At 37.3% G+C, this 24,293-nt stretch overlaps 2 protein-coding genes and 1 long non-coding RNA gene across 3 annotated transcripts; 1 reads left to right on the top strand and 2 right to left on the bottom strand.

Annotated features, from left to right (window-relative positions):
* Positions 1–2,887: 2,887 nt before the first annotated feature.
* LOC114741601 (probable beta-1,3-galactosyltransferase 2) lies at positions 2,888–7,193 on the bottom strand. The gene is made up of 11 exons (XM_028929869.1): positions 6,765–7,193; positions 5,556–5,652; positions 5,271–5,344; positions 4,971–5,182; positions 4,773–4,836; positions 4,393–4,465; positions 4,098–4,218; positions 3,725–3,812; positions 3,512–3,637; positions 3,301–3,410; positions 2,888–3,171 (listed from the first exon to the last, which is right to left on the bottom strand). Exons 1-11 carry the CDS (start codon positions 6,872–6,874, stop codon positions 3,023–3,025), a joined length of 1,224 nt encoding a protein of 407 aa, XP_028785702.1. The 5' UTR covers positions 6,875–7,193; the 3' UTR covers positions 2,888–3,022.
* A 5,950-nt stretch (positions 7,194–13,143) lies between these two features.
* LOC114741608 (NEDD8-activating enzyme E1 regulatory subunit AXR1-like) lies at positions 13,144–18,819 on the bottom strand. The gene is given in 16 exon segments (XM_028929875.1): positions 13,144–13,447; positions 13,534–13,631; positions 13,912–14,092; positions 14,191–14,274; positions 14,381–14,466; positions 14,974–15,136; positions 15,222–15,295; positions 15,584–15,672; positions 16,376–16,469; positions 16,553–16,703; positions 16,860–16,939; positions 17,322–17,432; positions 17,539–17,571; positions 17,574–17,704; positions 17,777–17,949; positions 18,669–18,819. Coding segments are annotated over 15 exon segments (1,572 nt in total). The 5' UTR covers positions 18,707–18,819; the 3' UTR covers positions 13,144–13,447; positions 13,534–13,547.
* On the top strand, positions 18,338–22,586 carry LOC114741609 (uncharacterized). Its single transcript, XR_003739789.1, has 3 exons — positions 18,338–18,410; positions 20,249–20,251; positions 22,574–22,586. It is a non-coding gene; the product is annotated as an uncharacterized LOC114741609 (long non-coding RNA).
* The last annotated feature ends 1,707 nt before the right edge of the window (positions 22,587–24,293 follow it).

Here is a 24,293-nt window from a genome sequence, read left to right as displayed (position 1 = left end):
GTTGTTGAGCTTTCTTGGAGTTGATGACTGAAGAACAAAAAGTGAAGTTTCTTAAATATTACTCTTTCAATCTTTACTATTAAACTTAATTAAATTAGTTAATATAATTTTTTTAAAACATCTTAAATATTATTTTTAATTTTCTCCCTCACTCCTATACTTAATTATTAAATAAGATTTATATATATGATTAATATTAATCTTTTAGCTTATATTAAGGACGGTGTACATTATTTTAGTCTGTAATTTTATTTTTCTAGAACAGTGCTTTGAGTACGATTTGTGGGACATAAGCAGTTGATGATTCCTCAAACGCATGCCATGGAGATGTGCCCTTGTTAAATATTCCCGACGGTGCATGCCCTGCTATTTACGGCAATAAATATGTACCATCCCCCCCCCCCCAATGGAAAGCCATCTCAACCTATTTTTCCTTTTTGTACCTTCGTCGTCTTTGTTTCCTGTAACTTGGCATAGCTTACATTATGACAGTGCTTAATCCCTTGACCAAAGGGATATTAATATCACGTTTAGTATTACTTCTGCTTCTTAATATAAAATCTTGTTTGATTTTTATTTTGTTCCTAAATATAAATATAAGGCTTTAATCTATTTTGTTTTTTATATTTAAGTATTTTTTTTTAAGATAATCTTTTTAACAATAGTTGTTCTAACCAATACACTTGATTAGTAAAGGTATTTTAGAAAAGATAACATTTATTTATTACAAATAATTAGTTTAACTTATTTTTTTTAATCTTTTTAAATTAATCAACTGAAAACCGGAGGTAGTATGAAACATTAAAAAAGATAAATAAGACTTGGGATTGTAACTATAAAATTATGTTAAAAAGGCGTTTAGTACTAGTGCTCGTGGTATTAAACATATCCATGTACATGAGATTAGAAAACATTACAAAGAGAGGTAGTATTCTCCAATCCTATCTATATAAAATTATCTAATCTTATATAATCAAAAGTTACTCATACTAAACATTTTTTCATAACTTTTCTCAAACCCAATTATAATCTTAATCTTTATCTTTTATTTTTAATGTTTCATATTAAACTGAGATCGGACCTTTCTCACCATACCCAACATCGTAATTCCAAATTTCAAAATTTCCTTTTTTTTTTTTTTTTAAAAAAAAAGATCGTCCGGTCTTAGGCGTGCATTTTTCAGCAACTTTCAGATTCACTCATTAGTAGAGCCGGGAATCAGGGCCGGCCCTTCAGGGCTGGCGGGCTTAAAAGGGCCGGCCCTCCAGGGCTGAAATTTTAAAAATACCTCAATTTGCTAAGCCCGGCCCTTAAGCTACAGGGCCAGGGCCGGCCCGCGGGCTTTTGGCCCGTTTAAGGAAAAATACTATTTTTTATATTTATCAAAAAAATTTATAAAAATATAAAAATAAACCAATGAAATTATTAATAAAAGACATAAATATGAATAAAATTAAGTCACAAATATAAAATATCATCATATATAAATATTCATCAACATCTAAGAACATCTAAAACATTCATTAACAAGATAACAATATCTAAAAGTTTTATCTATAATGCAATTGTGCAATAAATAAACACTATCATTAATCTTTTGAAACTTCATCATCACTATAATTAATTACTTTTCTTCATAAGTATGCTTTTCTTTCGTAACAAAAATATCAAGTTTTTCTTCTTTATAAGAATTTTATTTTTGAATTTTGCAATCTAACAATTATTTTACTTTAATGTGAGAAACATTGTTGTTGAAACTCATGAATTTCTAATTCAAATTATAGAATCACAAGTTATATAAGTATAAAAATATTCTATTATCAAATATATATATAGTTTAAAAATATCAACGCATATAATATAAATCAAATCATTATTAAAGTCTAAATTAACCGATTTTTTAAAAATTTAATTGGATAAATTATTGTCTAAAACTAAATTTAATTTTAAAATGATAATAATAACTAAATATTTGAAATATTATTAACAATGTAAAAAATTAATAACATTAATATTATATAAAAAAATTATAAAAGGGTTTAAAAGGGCCGGCCCGCGGCCTTCCAGGGCCGGCCCTTTTAAGCCCTCGGCCCTCCAGGGCCAGCCCTCCAGGGCTTGTTTATCATTTTAAGAGAAAAATATCAAGCCCAGCCCTCGTAATTTCAGGGCCTAAACGGGCTGGCCCGATGGGCTCGGCCCGTTTTCCCGGCTCTACTCATTAGGCTGTCTTTGTTGACCTGTTATCATGCCCTAACATAGAAAAGGTCCAAAGAAAAAAGGGGATTGTATCATATGTCCTAACTCCGGAGGGAGGTTCGAAGAATTTTAGGCTTGCATTAACTCGGTGTCAGAAAAAGCGGACGGGCACATTGTATCTGTCCAAAGATCTTAGCCTTGCGTTGCCATAATCGTCCTGAGATTCTATGAAGGACTTGCAATGCTTACTGAAGAGTGTACCGAACATGAAAGCTCAAGCAATATATGTTCTGCAGTGGAATTATCCTTTTAGTGGTTCAGTACGCTGGGAGGGTAAATCCAAGTAATGGAAGAAGACTGACACGCAAATGTAACGGAAAGATCGTTAAGATTAACTTGGAAGAGTTTGTAGGTAGACAGAAAGATCAGATTAAGGCAGAAGGAGAGGCAGCCACTCCCAGCCAAATATATCTCTGCATTTATTAGGAGCTTGATTAGCCTTGCAACTATTAACATAGGAGGTGGCCCCTCAAGCATCAAAGAATTGTTGGTGTGAGTGTTGACTACATCAATACCCTTTTCTGGCCGCTACCATGGTCAATCTCTCGTATTAAAATGCAGAATGTCCATGGGACGCGCCCTCTCTCTCTCTCTCTCTCTCTCTCTCTCTCTCTCTCTCTCTCTCTCTCTCGTAAGATGATATTTTAATTTCACTGACAAAAAATAGAGGGGGAAAAAGAAAAAAAGAAAAATCTTGCAGCCACGATTCATAGCCGTGGACCGTGGTGATAATCTTCCTGAGTTAGGAAGAACTGCAAGTTGCCTCCTAGAAAGAGGCTTTCCACAGCGCCTTCTCACCTTCTCCACATCGCCTATGAATCTCTTTGATCCTCTCGGCAGACCTGCAAATTCCACTGCAGGTCCAATCAAATGAAGCAACACATGCATTGCCTGCTTGGGCCTTCCACTCACAATCTGCAAAAGGAACCAACTCAGTAATTCAAAACTCCATTCTTCTCGTAAGAACCTCGAACCAGATAAAGACTGATGCGATCCAATTATTTACTGATCACAGAAAAGTGTACAGTCAACAAAAATATTCACCTGGAGGTGTGCCACAGCAAAGTCTTCGATCATCTATATGCTCCACGTCAAGTCCAATAAACCAAGCTCCCAGTGAGACATCCTCATTAGCATACTTGTGAAGAACTTGCCTGAGACAATCATAATTTCAAACCCCTTCAGCTCAAAATTTTGATTCCACTTACATTTTCTTCATTTTCACATCTCACAAGCTTGGTGGAGTAGGACTTACTGGTTATTTGATATATATGTAGCCAAATCTTTTGAAATGGCATACAACTGTCCCGTGGCATGACGGAAGTATTTGTTTCCGTTCTCACCAAATTTCCAATATTCGGGCTCATGGTACCTCACACCTCTGTGCAACAGACAAGGCAGGTAAGAACTTAGAAATTGAATCTATCCTTCCACAAATAGCAAAAGATAAAAGGCAAGTTGTTCTCACTTTTGAGAAAGGACGGGGCCAGATTTCATGCAACCAATGTATATCCGTGGTTTTGGACGGTGTCTAACTAGAGTTTCTCCTAGTGTTCCTGAAACAGATTAAATACAGCTTTAAGATAAAGATCTCATCAAGCACAAATGATGCATGCATACAAGGGAAGCATAAACCCACGGGAATCAGGAACGGATCTTGTAGATTTATGGAAGTGTATTTATTTGCTTAGTTGGTAGATATGTTCAATAAGCTTCGTTGGTGGATATGTTCAATAAGCCAAGAGCTTCAATTTGTTATGAATCACGGCTCACGACTCACAAACTAAGAAAAACAAGGGAACATAAATCCAGGTTATTGAAGCTTGTAAAGGTTTATATACCTATATTTACATGAACATCATCATCGACTTTGACATAGAAATCAGCATCCCATAACTTAACAGCAGTCGCAAAGTATGTCTTCGTCTTTGCGGACAATTCTAGGTATCCCTCAACATGGTCCTGCGGGGACAAAGTACACAGATTTGTAAATCTGTGGCTGTCTGTCTTCTCTTGAAAATGACATAGATGATAGTAGTACTAGCTTGGCAAGAGATTATGCAAGTAACAAAGGGGAGAGGAGTAGAATCTGGATGGTAAGTAGCAATGAGTCAAAAGGGGGGGCATAATAAATACCAGTCTCAAGAAATCTCCATGCTTGTTGTCCTCTGCTTCAATGGCTCTGTCTAGGATACCCCCCGAAGTAGCACTACATAAAGAAGGGCAAAAACCAGGTTAAATTTATTATTCATTCAGCATACTTTACGAATGATGTAATGATGGCTTATTTCATCCATTTGAAGACATCACAAAGACACCGGAATTGCACAAGTCGCAATCGACAGATACAGATGAGCATGATTAGCAAACTGGAAATCTGAATACTAAAGATGTAGCTGGAAGGAATAGTGATCCAGCTAATGTCTTTTATGCTGATGTTAGACTGAAATTGAAACAAAAACACGAAGTAATTCAATCATGCCGCAACATCCTAGACATAAAGATATAGTAGCTACCTGTGACCAATCACAAAGCGGACAACAATGCCCTTCTCTTTCTCTAGCTTCCTTCTTTTATCACCTATCCTCCAGGTTGGCACAAGAATAATCATCAGAAAACACACCCAATACTGCGTACAGACCGATCTGAGGAGCTTTGCCCCAATTAAAAAAAGCATGAAGAGAAGATCAGAAAACAGGCTTCAAATTACAAACCTTGCGGCATCCATGTGGCACGAACTGAATCTCTTCTTTTCCTGCTGCTAAAAGCAGTATTTACTCCTATGACCATCAGGTACCTTCTCTTACCAGGTGATTCAGCTCTCTTAAGATCTTCTGATACAGGAGTACCATTTCTAATAGACTCCTGAGCTGCTCTTGCAGCAGCTAATTCCATCTCTAGGTTTGAAATTGTTTTATTCAAAGTTCTGCATTTAATAATACAGCCGAATAAGTCTAGCGGACCAAGTAACAAAAATTTTTGGACTTGGAACAACATCATGTTATTCAACTTACTGTATGGCATTATTAGTCTTGGAAACTTCCTTATATGTGTTTTTAGCGTCACGCTTCACTTCCTTCTCTTGCAACTGAAGGGAGGCCAACAGATAATACATAAATTTTAGAAGGATGAACATAAAGTGCTAGATTTAAAGGTACTACATACTGATTAAGGCTATGCTGCTTAGGAGTGGAAATGGCCATACAGGCAGGTGGGAAATAAATCCCATTTTCCCTCCTAGTAAGCATAACTTGAGTGTAATCAAGAGAAGTAAACGAAAGTGATGCTTAATTGCTTACAATTCTTGAATTACAACCCTCAGAGACCACATTCAATGTTTCTGCTTCCGTAGCTGTTGTTCTTGCAAGCCCTCTAGGTTCGGGAATAGTCCACATCCTGACACATTTACATTTTTCATCAGACAAGTACCAGAAAAACCGACTTATAAATCAGTCGCCGTGTTAACGTTTAATCTGATACAATGAAGTATAGTACAAGTTTTTAACACCTCCTCACCAATATTTACGACTTTGTTTTAAAACTGTTCGGTGTGTTGAAAAAGAAAATTAATACACCTCCAAAGACGTTGGACTGTGATTAATTAATAACTAACTACCATGGTCCAAAAATTTGAAGTTCATCTTTTAAACTAATAAAATCGAAATTAACGGCTTAAGTTGCAAACAGCTGAAGACTAACTGAAAATGAAAATTAATAAATTGATATTGAGGTGCCTTCCTCATGAAGGAGATGAGGGAATGGAGAATAATGGAGGGTTACCAGATAAGTGAAGTAATTCAACAATTTCTTTCCTTTTTTTTTTTCCAATCTTTATACTTATTCAATTAATTTATTTCATTTTAATTAATGAGCGGTATTTGAGCTTGCACATGGCTCCCTAAATATCACTAGTGACAACTGAACGAAGACTTCAATTATCACGAAATTAAGCGGAGCTGACCAGAGTCGACTGGTTTTAAAGTCAACTACCGAATTAGCAAAGGAATGCATCTCAAGCCCAAGAATTTACGTGTGTATGAATAATACATGCCAATCCATATCAGATCTATCCTCACTTCTGCTATGAATTGAGATGCACCTATAATGACAAGTTATAAAACAGAGCTGACTCCGAAATAAGAAGTTTCAGATATTAAAAGAGGTAGGGGAACTGAATACATATAAGTTGGAAGGACTCAAAATCAAACTTCTCAAGCTGAGGTCGGCCCAAAAAAAAAAAATCCTCCAAATTGAGAAGCATCCAGAACTCGGAATTCTTGCAAGACAATCAATGAAACGCTTGAAAACCCAGTATCATACAAGTTATAAGAATGAATGAAGTATTATGATCTGAGAACACGAATTATATAAGAGACTGCCCTCAGTAGGCTTCCCATGAAAGAATTGCTGGAATACATTTTCAGAAACAGTTAATAAAATTGTGAAAAGACCAGAAGAGATTACGTTTGGAAAAATTGAACAAAACAAAGTATAGAGAAGTTCGAGACCTGTTGGTGAAGAGCATCCCAGCACAGAAACTTGCCAGACAAAGAAAAAGAGCCCCTTTCTTCGACACAAGGCTCCTGGAAGGTTGCTCACCTCTGCTTTTCCAAGTCATTGTTTCTTCCGGGAGGCTGAAATTACGTTCCAACTTCGGACTCAATAGAGAAAAGCCATGTGAAAGGTGCAGCGACCGAATCAAAATCAGAGGAAGTCAAATCGAAGGAAGGGGAGGATAAGAAGCACAAGCAATCAAAGAACGCAGGGGAGAAAGCAAATACGAAAACGAAACCGTCAGAACGATGAAGAGAGAGGGACAGAAAGGCCTAGAAACCAGAGAGAAGAAGTTGTGAGTTGATGTTCGTTCCTCTCTTTATCCTTATGTTCCAACACTTTCTGGTCTCTCTCTCCCTCTCTTCCTTTCTCTCTCTCACACACTTTGCAGGTAAGGGACGTTGAACAGAAGGGAGGAGACTGACTAACCGCCCTCCCTCGTTTTGTATTTTCTCATTTTACCAAACTGTCGTTATCGCCACCACCAATCGCTTAAATGATCCCCCCCCACCGTAACAGTTTATTGTGATTACATTTATACCCTTCCTCCCTTGTCATTATTCCATACTCAGTCTTCCAACCACGTGTCCACGTTCCCCCTCTGCTATTTTATTTGTAGCGTTCAACTCAACAACCCGGCTTCTCTTTCATCTCAATCAATACATCTTTTGAATTTGTAATCAGAAACCCAACAAGCATAAATAAGTAAAACCATCCCTGACAAGCATATGTATGTAGATATCTATGGTGGAGCCAGTGGCTTTATGCTTAGCAGCACATGAAAGCTCTCTGCAAGTGAAAAAATCATGGGTTCCTAAAAGAAAAAAGAAGATATCCATAGTGGAATTTGTGGATCTTTTGCATGAGAATGGAATAAAATGAGAATACAGAACAGTAAAAGATGGAGAGTGACACATCTAGAAAGGTTCCTTGCTCCACTTGAGGGTAGCCAAGTCAAGATCACCTCCCTTTCTTTCTCCCTCTCTGTGTTTTTTTTTTTTTAATTCCTCTTTTGTCGTTAAGTCAGGCGCCTTCCAATTCGATTTGTTTACATAAGTTCAGGATTAAAAATTCGTTGAAGAAATGAAATGAAGATAAATAAATGTTGAGAACTAAATTGGAGTGCAAAACAGGAATGGAATCAGCGACAGACAAGCACTGCGTGAAAACAGAGTCGGCAACGTGTAAGATACTATAATTCACTTATTCTCATTGCTTGGGAGTGACAGAAAGGAATCTCACCACCCCACTAATTGTAATTAATTAGTAAGTTCCCTAATTAAATAGGCCCATTTATTCTTCTTCAGCCACGTAGTCCGCCATTGAAGGTAATTCGTAACAGGGTTCTGTTCTTTTGTCGTCAGAACTTGCATGTAATTGAGGTTTCACTCTTTTCAAGTTCGTTTTTTTTTCCCTCCAAAAAACAAAACTTTATCACTCAATCCAACGATGCAAGAATTTATATTGTCGTTTACAGTAATTACAATTCTGTTTTTCCTATTCAGTAGTGTGGATGTAGATGCGTGCGAGCTACCCGAACCATGTCCCAAAATCAGAGGAGACTTGCTACTTACCAACGCTGATAATAGAGTGGGGTCAAATTGTTGCACATTTAAAAGCTATATTCCCATCCAAGAGACAAATGATTTCATACAAAAATCCAACGCATACGCTTTACTGCTCAGTAAATAATCCAAGTTTCCCCAACAGGGTGAAAAACAAAGATTGAAGAGAGAGAGAGAGAGAAACTGAGAGTGGGTTGGTTGCTTGAAACAGAGGATATTGCTGGTGATGTTAGAGATTCATTCTGTCTTGAAGCCAACACAAGGCTGCCATTTTAACAGATCTTCTATAACCACTATGCACTTCATTGCTTTGCCCATACACTCTTCAATGGCTTCCTTCTCACACTCCGCCCCTGCTTTTCTCCTCCTTCGCACAGAAATCGTACAGTCAAAAAAGGATCTTGTTCATTTGTGTTTAAAAAAAAAAATGCCTCTCTGAAATTTCGGGGGCCACCATTGTTCCTCTCTTCCAGTAACATAATGACGCTTTTTAAAGCAAATACTAATTGGGGGTTATCATTAGAGCATGATTGACCCCCTCATGGCTTTAATCAGATTTTTTTAACCTTTTTAAGAACACGACAGATTACACTGTTAATGATAGCTTCCTCCACTTGCATGAGTTGGAATGTTGGATCTTAGGCCCCACTCAACTTCCTTTCCATCCCTTCCTTTTCCTAAGATTTGCTCATTACTCTAATCCCATGAAGAAAACCAACCTCCACTGCTTTCGCATCTTCACTTTCATCCGCAAGATCTAACCTAACTTGCACACAATTCCCTCTCTACTTTCCTGGATTTAATTATTTAAATCAACTAATCAAGCCACCCCAGAAAATAACAAAAAGAAAAAACTAACAGAATCCTCTTTATTGTGTTACTTCTCGCTACAAATTTCTTCTTTTATTTCCTCATTTGGTTGGACTTTTCTTTTTTTTTTCCGTGGGAAATATTTATTGCCCGCCAAGCCAATATGACAATATGGTGACAGGTCCAGACACTAAGGGCAGTGTGACCCACAGTCGTTATTGAATTTGGGCCTTTCATAAATGACAGAAATGAATGCCCTTATCAACGACGCCATGTCCTTCTGCCATTAACACCATATGGGACGACCCTTCCATTTCAATTTTCAATGATTCCCCACACATTTAATTTTTTGAGGCAGTGTCCTAGTTTGGAGGATCCTGATTAGGGGGGCAGCATGGACATTTACTCAGTTTGGGAATAATAAATGAAGAAGTGAGTGAAAAGTGATGTCATTATCAGTCACTGGCACCCAAGTGTTTGAGTAATTTTCAGGAATGAACTCTCAGTCTCTCGCAACCACGCATTTCTCTTGCATAGCACGGGAAATAAAGCACCTTTCTTAGTTCTTACCGTCACCCAATCATGGGAGTTAAGTTTTAAGGTCTCTGTATAGCCTTCTTTCTCTAATATCGATAATCATTTCTCAGTTCTCTATCATTACGTTCCTTGTCATGCTCAATATATTGTCCTCTTCCTCTCTGTTCTTGACTTCTCTCAAGTATGAAAAACAGGACCACGAAATATTTTATAAATGCGAGAGGAATTTCTCTTTCTTACTTTCTTTTTTGGGTGATTCACTTCAGTTTCCTTTGCATGTCCTGGACTTTCAATTTTCGAGTATAAAACAACACTTGGTGACCATGTAGACTGCAGTGTCTGATTACTCGAACCACTAATCAAACCTTCGAACATGAATAACTTTTATTCTAAATATAATAGTTAGCCAAGAGTTATCTTGGATGATAGATATAATATTTTAATTTATTTTGTTTTTCAAATTTATAAACTTTTTTTTTAAATTCTCCATATTGATTGCATATACTAAATGGAGTTTTTATTAATGAGATAATGGCTAGAAGAAGTCATTTAAGAAAATTAAAACACAATTATTATAAATAACTAACTTAATTTTTTTTAATATTTATATGCTAGCCAGTTAACTTCTATACTTAGGGTAGGAGGAGTAGTAATTAATGAGATTTAGATGGTACTAATGGAAAATAGTTGAGGCATAACACTTTCTTCATTCACAAGGGTGTTTGAGACGTGGGCAGGTAGTTTAATGAGGAGTGAAGGCTGCTATTTCTGTGCAAGAGTGGTCAAAGCAAAATCTTTCATTTGGAGAAGGAGGCATGTGCCGACAAAATACAAAGAAGGGCTTTCTGGTCACTAACTTTGCAGTGGTGCGTAACCCGAAGAGTCATATTCTCTAAACAGGACGAAAGTGACATTTTAATTATAATAATAAAAAGAATGGAACCATGAACATCTCTATCAATGTTCCTAGCTTACTAAGAAGTCATCGTTTCGGTGACTTCCAGACGTGGTCCTGATGTTTACTTGTGCTCTCAGAATCAACTCTCGACGGAGAACAATGCCTCTCTGAAATTACTTCAAATTCCATTATGGTAATGGTTTCTACAGAATAAGGCTTCTGCAAGAGAAGAAAAGTAAAATAATTTTAAGCCACTGGCTTTTCTTTTTCCCCACTCTGGGCTTTTCATCATTATAGACAAGGTGCGTCAAACTCAGACTCTCCTTTTTATCGCTATCAAATACACGTGATAGATATAGCAAGAGAAGCAGTCAAACATAATGGCTATTCACCATTTTTCGATCACTCGCCAGCAAGAGAAGGTTAATATGTGGGAACCAAAAAAATTATAAGTTAATTAAGGAGGGAAATAGGCATATTATCATGCGGAGAATTGTAATAAATCGGCTATAAATTGACCAACAAATGGCTGTGGTGGTCGAATCTCTCAATATGATCGTCTTGGATTGCACAATGGTAATGTCGCGTCTGGATGGCCGAAACATTTGACTAATTCGACTATACTTTAATTTCATTTCGACCCCAACATTCATTGATCGTCTTTTTCTTACTTCTAATCTTATCCCCATTATCTCGTAGAAATAATTATTGGGTCCACTGCACTAACCAGAATCAAGTTGACAAAAGCCTGCATCACGGGGAATTGCCGGACTGGCGAGGGGACTTCAACCTGTTATTATATGCCAAAATCCTTAATTAGTGTCAAGTTCAATTTCTGATATATGGTCCATTTCTTAAAAGACCATTATTTTCCTGAAACACAGAAAGACCAGAATATGAAATCTGATAAGTGAACGGTGGCATGGGTTACGGTGAGTCGGTGACCAATGATGAATGTGTAGATCGCAGGGGAGGAAGGAGCAGGCGCAGAGTGATGCGATGATAACTTGAGAAAGAGCCACATAAATAATTGGCGACATTAATGCCTTGGGAAATCGGGACCACACATTAGAAGATCTGCATGAAAACCACCCTCAATGTAACTCATCAGGGCCATTGAAACCTGCCCCAAATTGAAAGGGAAGGAATGCAAAGTTGTTCACTTTTTCCAGGTCCAACTTGGTAGGCCGTAAGCATATCTCTCTTCATTTTATTTCGTTGTCACAACTTTCAAAGGTTCATTCTAACTACCTTCTTTCACTTTCCCGGATGAGGCCGTGGATCTCGTGATTCTATTTCAAGTTGGCTTTGATTCGCTATCGTTCCTCAAGCCTTGTGAGCTTTTCCCCTGTTCCATTTCTAACTTTCCTTCTACCATTTTTTTGGGATCAACATCTAACTTTTGCTAATAGAGCAACCGTTGCTCCCAGTGGGCCTAGTTCAAAGGACCAACATTGGGCTTTTGATTCTGAGGCCCATAATCCCGGAGAGGTGTCCATGTGTAAATTTACCACCGCGCACCCTAAGGCCCTGTTTGGTACATGGGAATGAGAGGCTGGGATTGGGATTGGGACAGGGAATGACTCAATTTGATATGTTTGGTACAAAGTACTTGTCAATACTTAGGATTGCACAATGCCACGCTCATGGGATTGACCAGTACCACCCTCCCCCCGGTATTGCAATTTTAATCCTGGGATTGAAAGTTTACTTACTAAAATAGCCTCCTAAAATTTGCTTAATTACACCCCATCAACTACTTAGTCCCGATGCCCTTCTTCTCCCTCAGCAACCATTAAAGTTCGGCGACGTCCTCCCCTTATCATCTTTATCCTCCTGTGAGATTCCATCAGCAACCTTGTTCTCCAGCAACATCCTCCCCTGTCATCACCACCCTTCATCGCGATTCCATTAACTCCGTCCTCTGCCGCATTTTGTCAGCAACCTTCTTCCTCAGCAAGTCGTCTCTCCGTCATCTCCCTCCCTTCCTTGCGATTCCGTCATCTCTATTCCCGATGTTAAAACTAGATTTGGCGAGCATGAAGATGTCCAAATCTGCAAGCGACACTCTCCTCCTGCAGGATCGTTGATCTGTTCGAAAAAGCATGAATTCAAGTTCAATTTGGTTTCCTTATTTCCTTTGTGCTTGAATCTGGATATTTCTTCTTAATCTTGATTGCTTCTTTGGATTAAAGATGGATTTCAATGTGATATTTAATATGTGTTTCATTCTTGGTATTCGATTTTCCATCTTCATGTTCGATCAAGGCCGCAGTCGCAACAACAATGGAATATGTGGGCAATTTTGTCTTTTAGCTAATTTTTGTTAGATATCGGCCTTGTTGGGTTTTTTTAAATCCCACGTCACACCAAACACGATTTTAGAAATAAATCTCATTCCCAATCCCATGCCCAATGCCATTTCCAATCCCATGCCCAGTGCCCCAAAATTCAGTACCTCATACCAAACGGGACCTAATATGCTTGTTCATAGCAGGACAAGGAAATTTATCTGAGATGACATTCAATCTTCTTCGATTGATTGATATCTCCTTGGAGAAGAAAGGCGTCATTTAACAGAATAAGGCGAATACCTCAATTTCATACGCAGTGGCCTAAAAAAATATATCATGTCCAAAAATCAATCTTCTCTATTCTTGTTTATATCTGAGATCCACGTCCGTAACAAGTTACAAAACTCCCGTATCGAACAAGAACAAATCCGTTCCACCTAACAAACCCACAAATGCCTCAAAGGGGCACCACTATATCGGATGCAAGGAGACCACAGTTACAGGCGAATGCCACTCCATTGGACCCCGGAAATCTGCCAATCGAAATCAACATCAGCCCCATTTGATATTGTAAGGCTAGAAGCATCCCAGAGGCTATTGAATAATTGTAAAGCATTACCATTGAATAAAAAATTACAGTGACAGTAGCTGTGACTTGTGATCAATGCCATTGAAGATGAAGGTACCAGACATAGGAACAAATTGCCTTGTTATTAGCTGCAAAGGAAAACGCAATTTAAGTTCCACATCCAAGATTTTTCTTTTTTCTATTTTTGGCTGAGTGAATAACACGCTCACACACACACGCGCGCGGCAATCTTTCCTGAAAGGACAAGGCTCCCCCCCCCCCCCCCCAAAAAAAAGAGAGAGAGAGCAATCTTTCCTGAAAGGACCAAGCTTTCAGTGTTCGCTTAGATTAGTTATCCCAGATCACATTACTTTCGACACCATGAACATAAAAGTAGCACTATCACAGGCCAGACGTAGAATTGCAAACCTTGATTACTTCTTGCGATGCAATTCCTCCAACCAAAGCAGCAACAGCATGGAGCTCTGCAGCACCAAATCGGCACATCTCATTTATAAGGTCTTCCGCCAAAGTGGCACCATTGCATCCCAAGTCATTAAGCAGGCCACTAGCTGTACTCTTCAGTCGAGGTATGTCCTCATCCATAGCACTGAAGAACATCAGCCACAAAAGCAAGAAAGAACTTTGATGAAGAATCCCAACATAATATAGCAGAAACATATTTAGAAATTCAGAAGCACGTCTTACCTGTCATATTGCCCAGGAAAACTGTTATAATTAGCAGCAAAACGGTCAACAGCTCGCAGCAAAATATAAATTCCGGCGGCAGTGCTGCACACATATAAAACAGGAAACTAATTTTCAGCATCACAGACTGATTCTTTTTTTTTTTCCCCTTCCCCTGTCCAGAAGCATCAATAATAAAACAAAATATAACCTGTAATCCTCATCAGTTAGATACTTTTGCAACTCAGGTAGGTTTGGAGAATTAAACTCATCTTCAATCAGGCGAAACCTGCAGATCTGCAAAATAAAGATTAGTGTCCACATGAAGACTCTCAAACATTCCTGTGCCCGCAGTTGCTCCCACAAAATTCTCTAACTTCGGTTAATATTAGATAAAAGAACATGTCCAGTTATAACATACTCAACATGCACTGGCCAAAATCAGTAACAAAAACAATAAAAATCTCTGCCAATAACTAACACAAGGAAAGCCTAGAGCATCTTGCATTCATATTGTTTTGTCCCAAACAGTCCACTCCTTATAAATGTTTGTCACATAAACTGAGAAAAGAGAGTGGTGATAAATTTTTCTTTTTCAAATTGAACATTATATGTTCAAATAAGGTTATTGCAACATACAGGTGCAATTGCCAAACACCATATGGAACACTGAGATTTTACATACTTGTACAATAAAGAGCCCGAGAAAACATGGAAATTGGTCATAGAACAAATTTAAGCATCTCAGTTTTCCAATACTTTCATCATTTGCCATCTATAAACAATTTGACTATATGCACTTACTTTGAGCTTTCTGGCGTTTTTGCAGAAGCTTTTGATTGTTGCCCTTGGTATGCTATTTGAATCTCTTCCAATTTTTTTCAAAATACTTCTCACCCGTCGTTCAATTGCAACAAAATCAGCTTCAGCCTTGGCTTGATAGATATTCTGCAAATTCACATACTGCCTACAGAAGGGTAGGTATAATTCTGGTAAATAATTCATCTTCGAGAGAAAATAAAAGTTATCTGACAAGAGATTTCGCTACTAACTCGGTAGAAGATGTCATATCTGGTATAGATCCTTCAAGGGGTGTCCCCCCACCACCTTCATTTGCAATGAATTCCTGCAGAACGATGAAAAGCATTCCATTATGCAACTGAATCTTAAGAAACCAAACAGTCAGGGATATGAATTCCATGAAATAAAGAGAAAAATATATTTCCAGCCTGGCATGTTCAGCAAATTGTGACAAGCTCTTGTAACCAATTTTATTCATCCTCCTAACAGTTTCCCAGGCTTTAAATAAATAACACCTGGCACTGCAACTTATTACGGTATTAACAAGTCATAAAATGTGGCCTTGTCAAGACCCCCCCGGGGGGGTCAAACAAGCAATTCCAGAAGCACCAACCTTCAGAGCTGCCACCAACACCCAAAAATCTGATGAATTAGAGTCCACTTCCGCAGAGTTATCATTGATTATCTGCTGCAAATCTGAACCTGAAAAGTATATGGTCATTGAATTTTAGTCTAATATAAATTCAATTGGAAACAAGGCAGTAAATGTTCAAAACTAGTCAAAAGTTCTGAGTCAAAATCAATTTTTTCAAGGAAAAAAATTTGGAACTTTAAAAGAGTTCATCATGATGACCCTCACCTCCAACAAATGACGGTACATGCTTCCTTAACAAACATTCAAAGTTTAACATTGTTAAAGTTTTTAAGATAGAGAAACAATTTTCTTCATGAAAAAGCCCAGTTCATAAGAAAGCTTAAAAATTAGGAACTCAAAACCTGCATATAAGAGATTTGTCATTTTAAATAGTCCAACTGTTCCTTATTTAGTTCACCTCCTGCCCACACTACTCAAGGACTCTATAAGACTCGAACCTGAGAGTTCACAGAAACAATATTGTCGTGCCATCTGAAACTGTTTTGCATTCTTTGACAATAAATTGAAGGAAATGGAATTGTGGACAAACTATTAAAATGCATCTGACTGAAACTAGAACGTTTTTCAGGAATATAAAAGAAGTAAAAAAGTTAGCCTCTTAAGTCTCAACATTCCAAGGACCACCATAAATATGAAAGATTACTCAAGTAATGTTTGATCGTGTCAATAGATCTTATGCTCCTTCTTAAAAGAAAAGTGTCAGAATATATCGTAAGGCAATATGAGGATGTTACTGCAGCTAATACTTACTGATTCCTTGAGGAGCAAAGACTTTGAAAGAGGCCTCAATAGCTTCTTTATAATTATCTTCATCTTGCCCAAGCATTCTAGCTTTGATAAGCTCCTAAGTCGATCACATTGAAAGCTAATCATATAACTAGAACAACAGCATAACAAATGGCTAAAAAACAGAAGCAAGCAGTGAACCTTAAACTCCCTTTTCTCTTCTCTGGTTGATGAAAGTGCACCTCCATGGCTTTTGGCCCACTCATCAGCCATCTTGACAAGAATAATAACATATGGTATGTGCTTATGGGCCACAGGATCTTTAACATTTAAGTCAATGCTATCTGCAAGGCTACAGTGGGCAAATCATGCAATGAGAATATCAAGAGAAAGGACCATATCTATGCTCTCAGAAAACCCATAGAACTAGGTGGGTAAAAGTTTTAAAGGCTAAAACCAGATGATACAGTAAAAGAGGAAATCTACATCATGAAACAAAGAACTCTACCTCTTGAGCTCAGGCCATGGATTATTTAATCGGAGGTCATCCAGAAAATGCTCAGGCTTTGATTCAATCACCGGATGTTCCTAGTTTTTTTTATTATTTAAAAAAAAAAAACCTTAGTAACACACACACACACACAAGTAAATGTCTCTTTGTGGTACAAATATTTTCAGTTTTCTAGTTTTGACCTTTAACTGGAAAAGCAAGTTACCCGACTTGACAGCACCTGTATTGCTATCCCAGTTTTTATTTCCCTTATTATAAATAAAATCAATTGCATATTGGCCACATTGTTTCTGTTTGCTCTGTCCTTTACATGTCAACTGTCAATATGATAAGAATTATTGCATATTTCCTCATGCAGCTGAGTATCTGACCATCCCCAAACTAGAACATGATGCATTTAATGTTGTGAAGATAGAAACAAAGAAAACGAAGTGTTTCTATTCACCTACAACATAATACCTTCAAACTGATTCGAACAAACCCTGTAAGCCCATAAGAACGAGCAAAGATCAACATAACATTTGCCCCCCTACAAATTCGATCAAGCTTTACCATTGAGTCTTCCACAAGCTGAAATGTTGATTGAAGAGTTCCATTTAATATATTACACTTGACATCAATGACCATAGCAAAATACTCACATAAGCCATAGATTGTAAAAATCATATGAGCATACCTGTGTAGCAACTACCAAAGTAAACTGAGAGAAAAGAATGATGGATTTGTCTCAATTAATTCCTCAGGATACTCCTCAATAAATTTTGCTTTAACTGCGTCATTCAGCTCCTGAAGAAAAGAACATACGCATTTTGCTTTTGACTGCCCGATGCTTGATTCATCCACTACAAGTGAAAAGAGACGATGAGGAGAAGTAGAGATAAAGAACAAAACGAAGTAATAAGATGTTACTGTACCCATAAAATTGTTTCCAAGATCACCCTCTTCGACTTTAGATCCATCAACTACCGTGATGCTCCCAATCCCACCAAGTACAAGATTTTTTAGAGTTTCAGAACCCGTAGGACCACAATTAAGCAAGCAGATACTAGATTTCTCTAGGGCTGCTTGTCCCTGCTCACCCCATATTCTGCATTTAACAAGGTAGAATAATAGAAAGAATGTTGAGATATTTCAACAGAGCACAAAAATACAGGATGATGAGCAGATAGAAATTTAATTTCAAAGTTTGAAGATAATAGTTCCACAAAAAATTAAAACTCGAAACTATTTCATCCTACCGACGCAACGAGCTGGAAATTAATGAGGGAAATCAATTGTGCAAGTGTAGATAAAAGAAAGCACTAAAACAGAGATATGGAAAATCAAGTATTCAGCCTTCTCCGGTAATGGGTACGAAGGACAGCTATTGTCGCAACCATTAAGGATCAGGACATAAATTTTACAAGCAAAGATCCATTACAGTCACCTCATCTCAGCTTGATCATATCATCAACTTATCAAATAACTGATATCTTACCTAATTTAACGAGACAGCAACTAATACTGAACTGACTTCCAGCCAGAAACATTCTACAAAACCGTTACAGTGTTCATGATAAATTTCTTCACTGTTTCTTCCTCAACAAGAACAAACGATAAACGTATCCAAACATAGAAGCCTAAAAAGGCTTAGGTTTACAAAGAAAAAGGAGATTGGAAAAGTTTCACGTGTAGTGTTTCTAAAGAGCGAGGGAAGACAGGAGACGAGGAGTTGATAGCATTGAGTAGGTTCAAGCATAAGAAGTTAGGGCGAAGTGGAAAGCTAACAAAACGTCGGAGGGCCAGAGAGAAAGTGAGAGGCAGCACCTGAGCTGGCGATCGTATTTAACCTTGGGTTCGGCCATTGTTGGGAGCTTATTTTCGCCGGCAAACACTACTTGGCTTACTTACAACGCTGTGCGTGATTGGATTGGAGGAGGACCTGCCCTCCGCGACTGAAAGGGAGCAAGAATTCTCCCCGTACGGTAAAATTAAGCCGGACGTCCGGTTCACTATCTAACGACGTCGTTGTAGTATCACAGTCACACTTTCGACATTTTTTTTTTTTTTGGTTTGGATCGACGACGATGCTTTTGCGGTTTTTACAGACCACTAACCGCGTGGATCCAGTCCTCTGTGAAACACAGCACGAGAGAAGGCGACACGCGGACACGTTGGGCTGAAGGGCTGTGGCTGTGGGACTGTGGACTGGCCTCTCAATTTTTTATGTAAATCATCTTTTTTCTAAGGAAGAGAGAAACTTTCATGGAAAATCCAAGATTCCAGGTCATGGTATGAAGATCCGAAAAACTGATGATGGGTTTGAGGAGATATTTTAATTGGTTGGAAAAATAGAGAAGGAGATCTGAAATTTTTTTTCTTATTTTTATTTTTTTTATATATCCTTTTATTAAATTATTATAACACTATTTATCTATTTCTCTTAAGTCCAACTCATTAATTTATGAAAAATTAATGTGATGCTAAATTTTCAGACTTTAGCAATATTTTTTCATAAAAGAAAAAGAATACTTCAAAAATTTTATCCATGTAATCTCTACTGAATCATGTTTACTGTTTAGCAATTAAAAAGAACGCATGGCTTAAAAATTAAAATCTTTAATCACTTATCCATATACACATTTCTTAATATTGAATTGAGTCAAACAAATAATCAATGTTCATGATTTATATGACCTCATATAAATTTTGTTATATATAGATATATTGATATTTTGATTATTTGTTTAGAAAATTTTGTTCTTTTCTCGTTACTTAGAAGTACAAGGCACGTCAACCTTGAGACCCGATGAGTGCAATAGGGTCTCTTCCTTCTCATTCCTCTTGCAGTCTTGCGCTCGTCCTGGCAAGTTCTATCAAGCATTTAGCATGCACTAGAAACACTACAGCCTATAGTAAGCCTAAAATAAACTATGGTTTATTGGTTGCGGCATGATGCTTAAATCTGGTCAAAACGCTCCTTATAGCCGCTTTCCAAACGGATCATGAAATCAATTATATTAAGAACTTCATGCTTATGAAACAAATTAGCCAATACCAAGATCAGGAGAGGAACACTGCTACAGCTGACATGAAATATGTGCGAAAGGACTGAATACCGAGCACAAGCAGGCTACCAAGTTACTGTTGTTCGTCCTGCAAGAGAATGCATGCTAGTGTATGGTTGCGTAAAATATTTATAGGTTTAAAACTTTCAAGCAAGATGCCAGGCAAAACCGTACATGTTTACCAAAACTTCTTCCACAAGGTAAACTGATTAAAAACAACCCTTGAAACAAATCTTTGGTCATAAGTATCTGTTGCTATGAGAATGATCCCAACAAAATGTCACTCAGGTCACATCTAACACTAGTAGCCATTGTTTACCTTGTAAACCAGTAAAACAGGAAGTTCAAATGATACGTGCATGAGCCACCACAAAAAAAAAAAAAAAAAAAGCTATTTCATATTAGTCTAAAACATGCCAAGAACATAACATAATAATTTAGAAGCAAAACCAGCTAACTTGTTACTGTGTATGTTCAGAGTAAACATTGACCACAGAAGATTTTGCAAAACAAAATTATTTGCATGCCACAACTAACACAGTTGCAAAATATGGTAAGATGTGGTCCTGATAAAAATTATTTATGAAGAAGAAAACTAAACGAGACATGCTGAAAGAATAAGATGCAATTTTGAACCTCTAGTGTGTCAATGAAGCACAAAGATCCTTTCATTTATCAAGTTATGCGTTTACTAAATTCCTGATTCTTAGACATCAGAGTGCCATGTTAAACCATCCGAACAAGAATTAACTTCCCTGCGCTTTCAAAAGTAAACAGTTGAGACCTCCCCAATAAAGAACCGAATGAGCCCCAGATGGGTCTGGAGTTAGTTCATTGAGCGAAGCTATTTTAAACATGTCAGCTGTGACTCCCCGGCAACCTTGATGCGACTACATCAAAATAAGGCTTAATTTTATTTCAGCCTCTCTTATCACCAGCCTGAGCAAAACCAATTATACGATGAAAAATGAGGCAAAAACAAAGTCAAGCAAAGGATTTCGTTGTCAGCATTACAAGCACAGGGCACACGCTTTACAACTTCGAGAGATCACCCGTTTCAACACATAACAACGATAAGTAGCTGGTATATTACATGTAAATGCTCTAAATTGGACATTCAGGCCAAATTTTGGGCGTGCAATTAAAGTAGTGAAAAGGTTAATAAACAATATCATCGTTGCATTTATAATTTTCAAGAACTCTACAAGGATCTAAACTGAAAACCATACCCAAGTTCTTTCCTTTCCCATCTGGAGTATAATCACCCAACCATATGAGAATTTAATTCCAAACGCCAATACTCGTAAATGAACTATGAATAATGCCACAACTCAAAAAGCAATACTTGACATGAAATTGAAGGTTCTTTTTATTAATTGAAGTTTCATCAGGGAAATTTTACTCGCGTCAATGAACAAAGTGCCAAAAAGGGTATGGCCATCTGCACATCTAAACTGCTTTACATTCTACAACAGAATAATCCCAGAATTTTCAACAGAATGTAAACTACATTCAATTAGCGACAAGAATGTCATTGCCAAATGAATCAATAATCAGATCAGGTGAGTCCGGGGCCGGATTCGAGGGCTAGTACTTATATACAAGACGGACTTGACCGCCAAGAGTTTCTTCCTTTGCGGACACGAGACCAAAGATCCTCCCGACGAAGCAAGGAAAACCATCACCGACGACAATCTGAGGTTGACCATCGGTTGAGTGAGGAGAAGGCGGAGGTGTGGCGCGGTGTGGAGAGATCTGGCACTGCGAGTTGAGCCGGTGCGATTTAGCGCTAATCCGCGAATCTCTGATTCGGGCCAGCGCACCGGGTTTAAGGTACTTGTGAAACTGCTCAGCTCTGGCTGAGGGCGACTTGGTGAGGGCTCTGGTTCTACGGTTCATGGTGAAGCGAGGGTCAAGCTGAGAGAGAGATATTGGGGATCGATAATGGAGATGTGGATTGAGCGGGATAGAAATTAGGGATTGCGAGAGCGAGAGTGGTGACAAAAAGAGGCGGGAAGGAAGAGGAGGAGAAAGGATGAGAAATAAAGAGCGGGTTGGGGGAAATTTTCAAAAAACATACTGACTGGTGACTTCCTGAGTTGACATTTGAGACCTTTTGGGCTCCCAGCCCGGCTTTCACCTGCAGCCGACGCGTGTCACGGCATTACAGCATCGGCCCGTTTGCCTTATAGTACTACTACCGCGTTGGCGCAAAAAAAAAAAAAAAAAGCGCCATATGAATGCGTATAAAATCAAAACAAAAAAATATATGCTCGTGAATATTTAAAATGAAAGTTTGCATAATTTTTTCTGCACCTAACATTTGAAGACAGGATGATGCGACTTGTGCTGCAGCATCATCATGGCTATGTATTTTTATATTATTGTCCGTCACTAAAAATTGTTAAAAAAATTTCTGCGGCAAAGTTTATTATCCAATATTATTTAACAGATGTACTGGAACTCTTATTCAACTGTATGTGATATATTCACAATTATATCTAAATGTCTTGGTTTTGCACATGGCATAAGATAAATTACAGACATTTAAAGAGCTGCATCTGCTAAAGACAGGCTATATTTGGATCTTTAATAAATAGATTTTAGGTAGTTTTAAGTAATAAATTTTGCAATAAATAATTTTATAGCATTTCCCTTGTTAAGGAAATTTAACATGTAAAGCAGTAGTATAAAATTTCATGGAGAAATATGCTACTCTCCAGTTACCAAGCACTTAGTGGGCTTCGATTAATTTTCTCTACATATCTCATGTTATCTAGATTTTCTCCTAATAAATTGATCTAACCATCTCTCCCAACATAATCACAGTCGTTTATATGATGTGTTGCATACCCTGCCATGCAATAGTTGCATTATGTAGCGTGTTCTTCTCCGTCTTTAGTCACCCCATGCCATTTCTACCTATGGGCCTGTTTGGGTGACCCTCAAAACTATGGTTTGAGAGGCAAAATCATGGCTTTGGTGAGATGTCACCCAAACAGCATTAATTTTAGGTCAATAATATGAAATCATAGTTTGGGTCAAAACCATAGTTTGGAAATCCAAAACCATGGTTTCAGGAGAAGTGAATTCATTCTGCTTTTGCCCAAATTGGAGAGATGATTGTGCCTGTCAGTAGAGTAGATCTCAACAATAATATGACTTTAAAATTTCTCAAATATTTTTTATAAACATATTTAACATTATATCTTATAAACATATATACACATATTAATTATTATTAATTACATTATCTTATGTATTATTATTATATTATTGGTAAAAAAATATATATTAACAATTTTATTCTTTCACATTAAAATATATCATAAAATTTATCTTTTATATAATTATCATATTAATTTATGTTTTTTTAGTAATTTGTATATATAAAAAGTACTTCTGATAACAACTATCCAAACACTCTCACTTCTCAGAATCATTTTTTTACAAAATCTTCTTCCCATGATCTATTCTCCAAACCATGATTTAGTTTCATCTAAAAACACACCCTATAACATAGTTCAAACTCACGTCTTTGTGCCTAAAAAAAAAAAACTTTAACGGGGGCGCTTGGCTTGGGCTCGCTCGTGAGGTTTATGACGCAGTCTTCTTTCTTTTGAACCCCTCAATTAGAAATTTACTTCCAACTATACTGAATACGCATGGCTTTACGCGACTAATTGAAGACCCTTGAACTAGCCCCAGTCTCCTTCACTTGTCAGGAGTATGTGCCAAATACTACTTCTGATTCTTAATATGAAATCTAGTTGATTAATTTGAAAAATTAAAAAAATTAGTTAAGTTAGTTATTTATTATAAATAGGTGTTGCCTTCTCTATAATACCCTTACTAATTATGTATATTAGCAGTAACTATCATTTGATGAAACATTTAACACATGTAACTACTATAATGACTACTTAGAAAAAAATAAATAAATACGAAAACAAAATAGATTGAGATTTCATATTCAGGATCAAATTAAAAGTCAAACCGATTTTTATAATAAGCACCAGAGGTAGTATTTTTAGTGCCTCTCTCCTGACAAAGTGTTACTTATTAATCGCTTCTTCAACTATCATGAGATTATTTTTTCTTGGTTCTCTTTACAAGTCATTTAATAATCGCATTGTGTGAGTTATTTAAAACACCAATACACTGCTTCTCTTAGGGGGAGTGTTTGGAAGCACTCAAATATGCTTCTTCCATAAACCAAACAGCCTTCTTCACATATTTACTTCATATATTGTAAAAATACTTTTAAAACTATGATTTTGATTCCATCCAAATACTCCCACGTTTACTTTGACGCAGACAAGTTTAACTAGACAAACATTAGACCTGTTTGGGAGGGCTTAGGAAATTCTCTATAAACACGTTT

The sequence above is a fragment of the Neltuma alba genome, unplaced genomic scaffold (genome assembly GCF_004799145.2).
Source record: "Neltuma alba isolate B1F8T4 unplaced genomic scaffold, ASM479914v2 tig00003442_pilon, whole genome shotgun sequence".
In the NCBI taxonomy this organism is placed as follows: Eukaryota; Viridiplantae; Streptophyta; class Magnoliopsida; order Fabales; family Fabaceae; genus Neltuma; species Neltuma alba.
Note: the sequence above shows the minus strand (reverse complement) of the source record. Positions and strands in the feature narration are given on the sequence as shown.

Excerpts from the sequence above, each read along its gene's own strand:
- LOC114741601 (XM_028929869.1), bottom strand. The coding sequence starts at position 6,874 with ATGACTTGGAAAAGCAGAGGTGAGCAACCTTCCAGGAGCCTTGTGTCG. Across the intron at positions 4,219-4,392 it reads ATGGAGATTTCTTGAGACTG|GACCATGTTGAGGGATACCT; the intron begins GTATTTATTATG and ends TTGTCCCCGCAG. Across the intron at positions 3,172-3,300 it reads TTGCTGTGGCACACCTCCAG|ATTGTGAGTGGAAGGCCCAA; the intron begins GTGAATATTTTT and ends TTCCTTTTGCAG.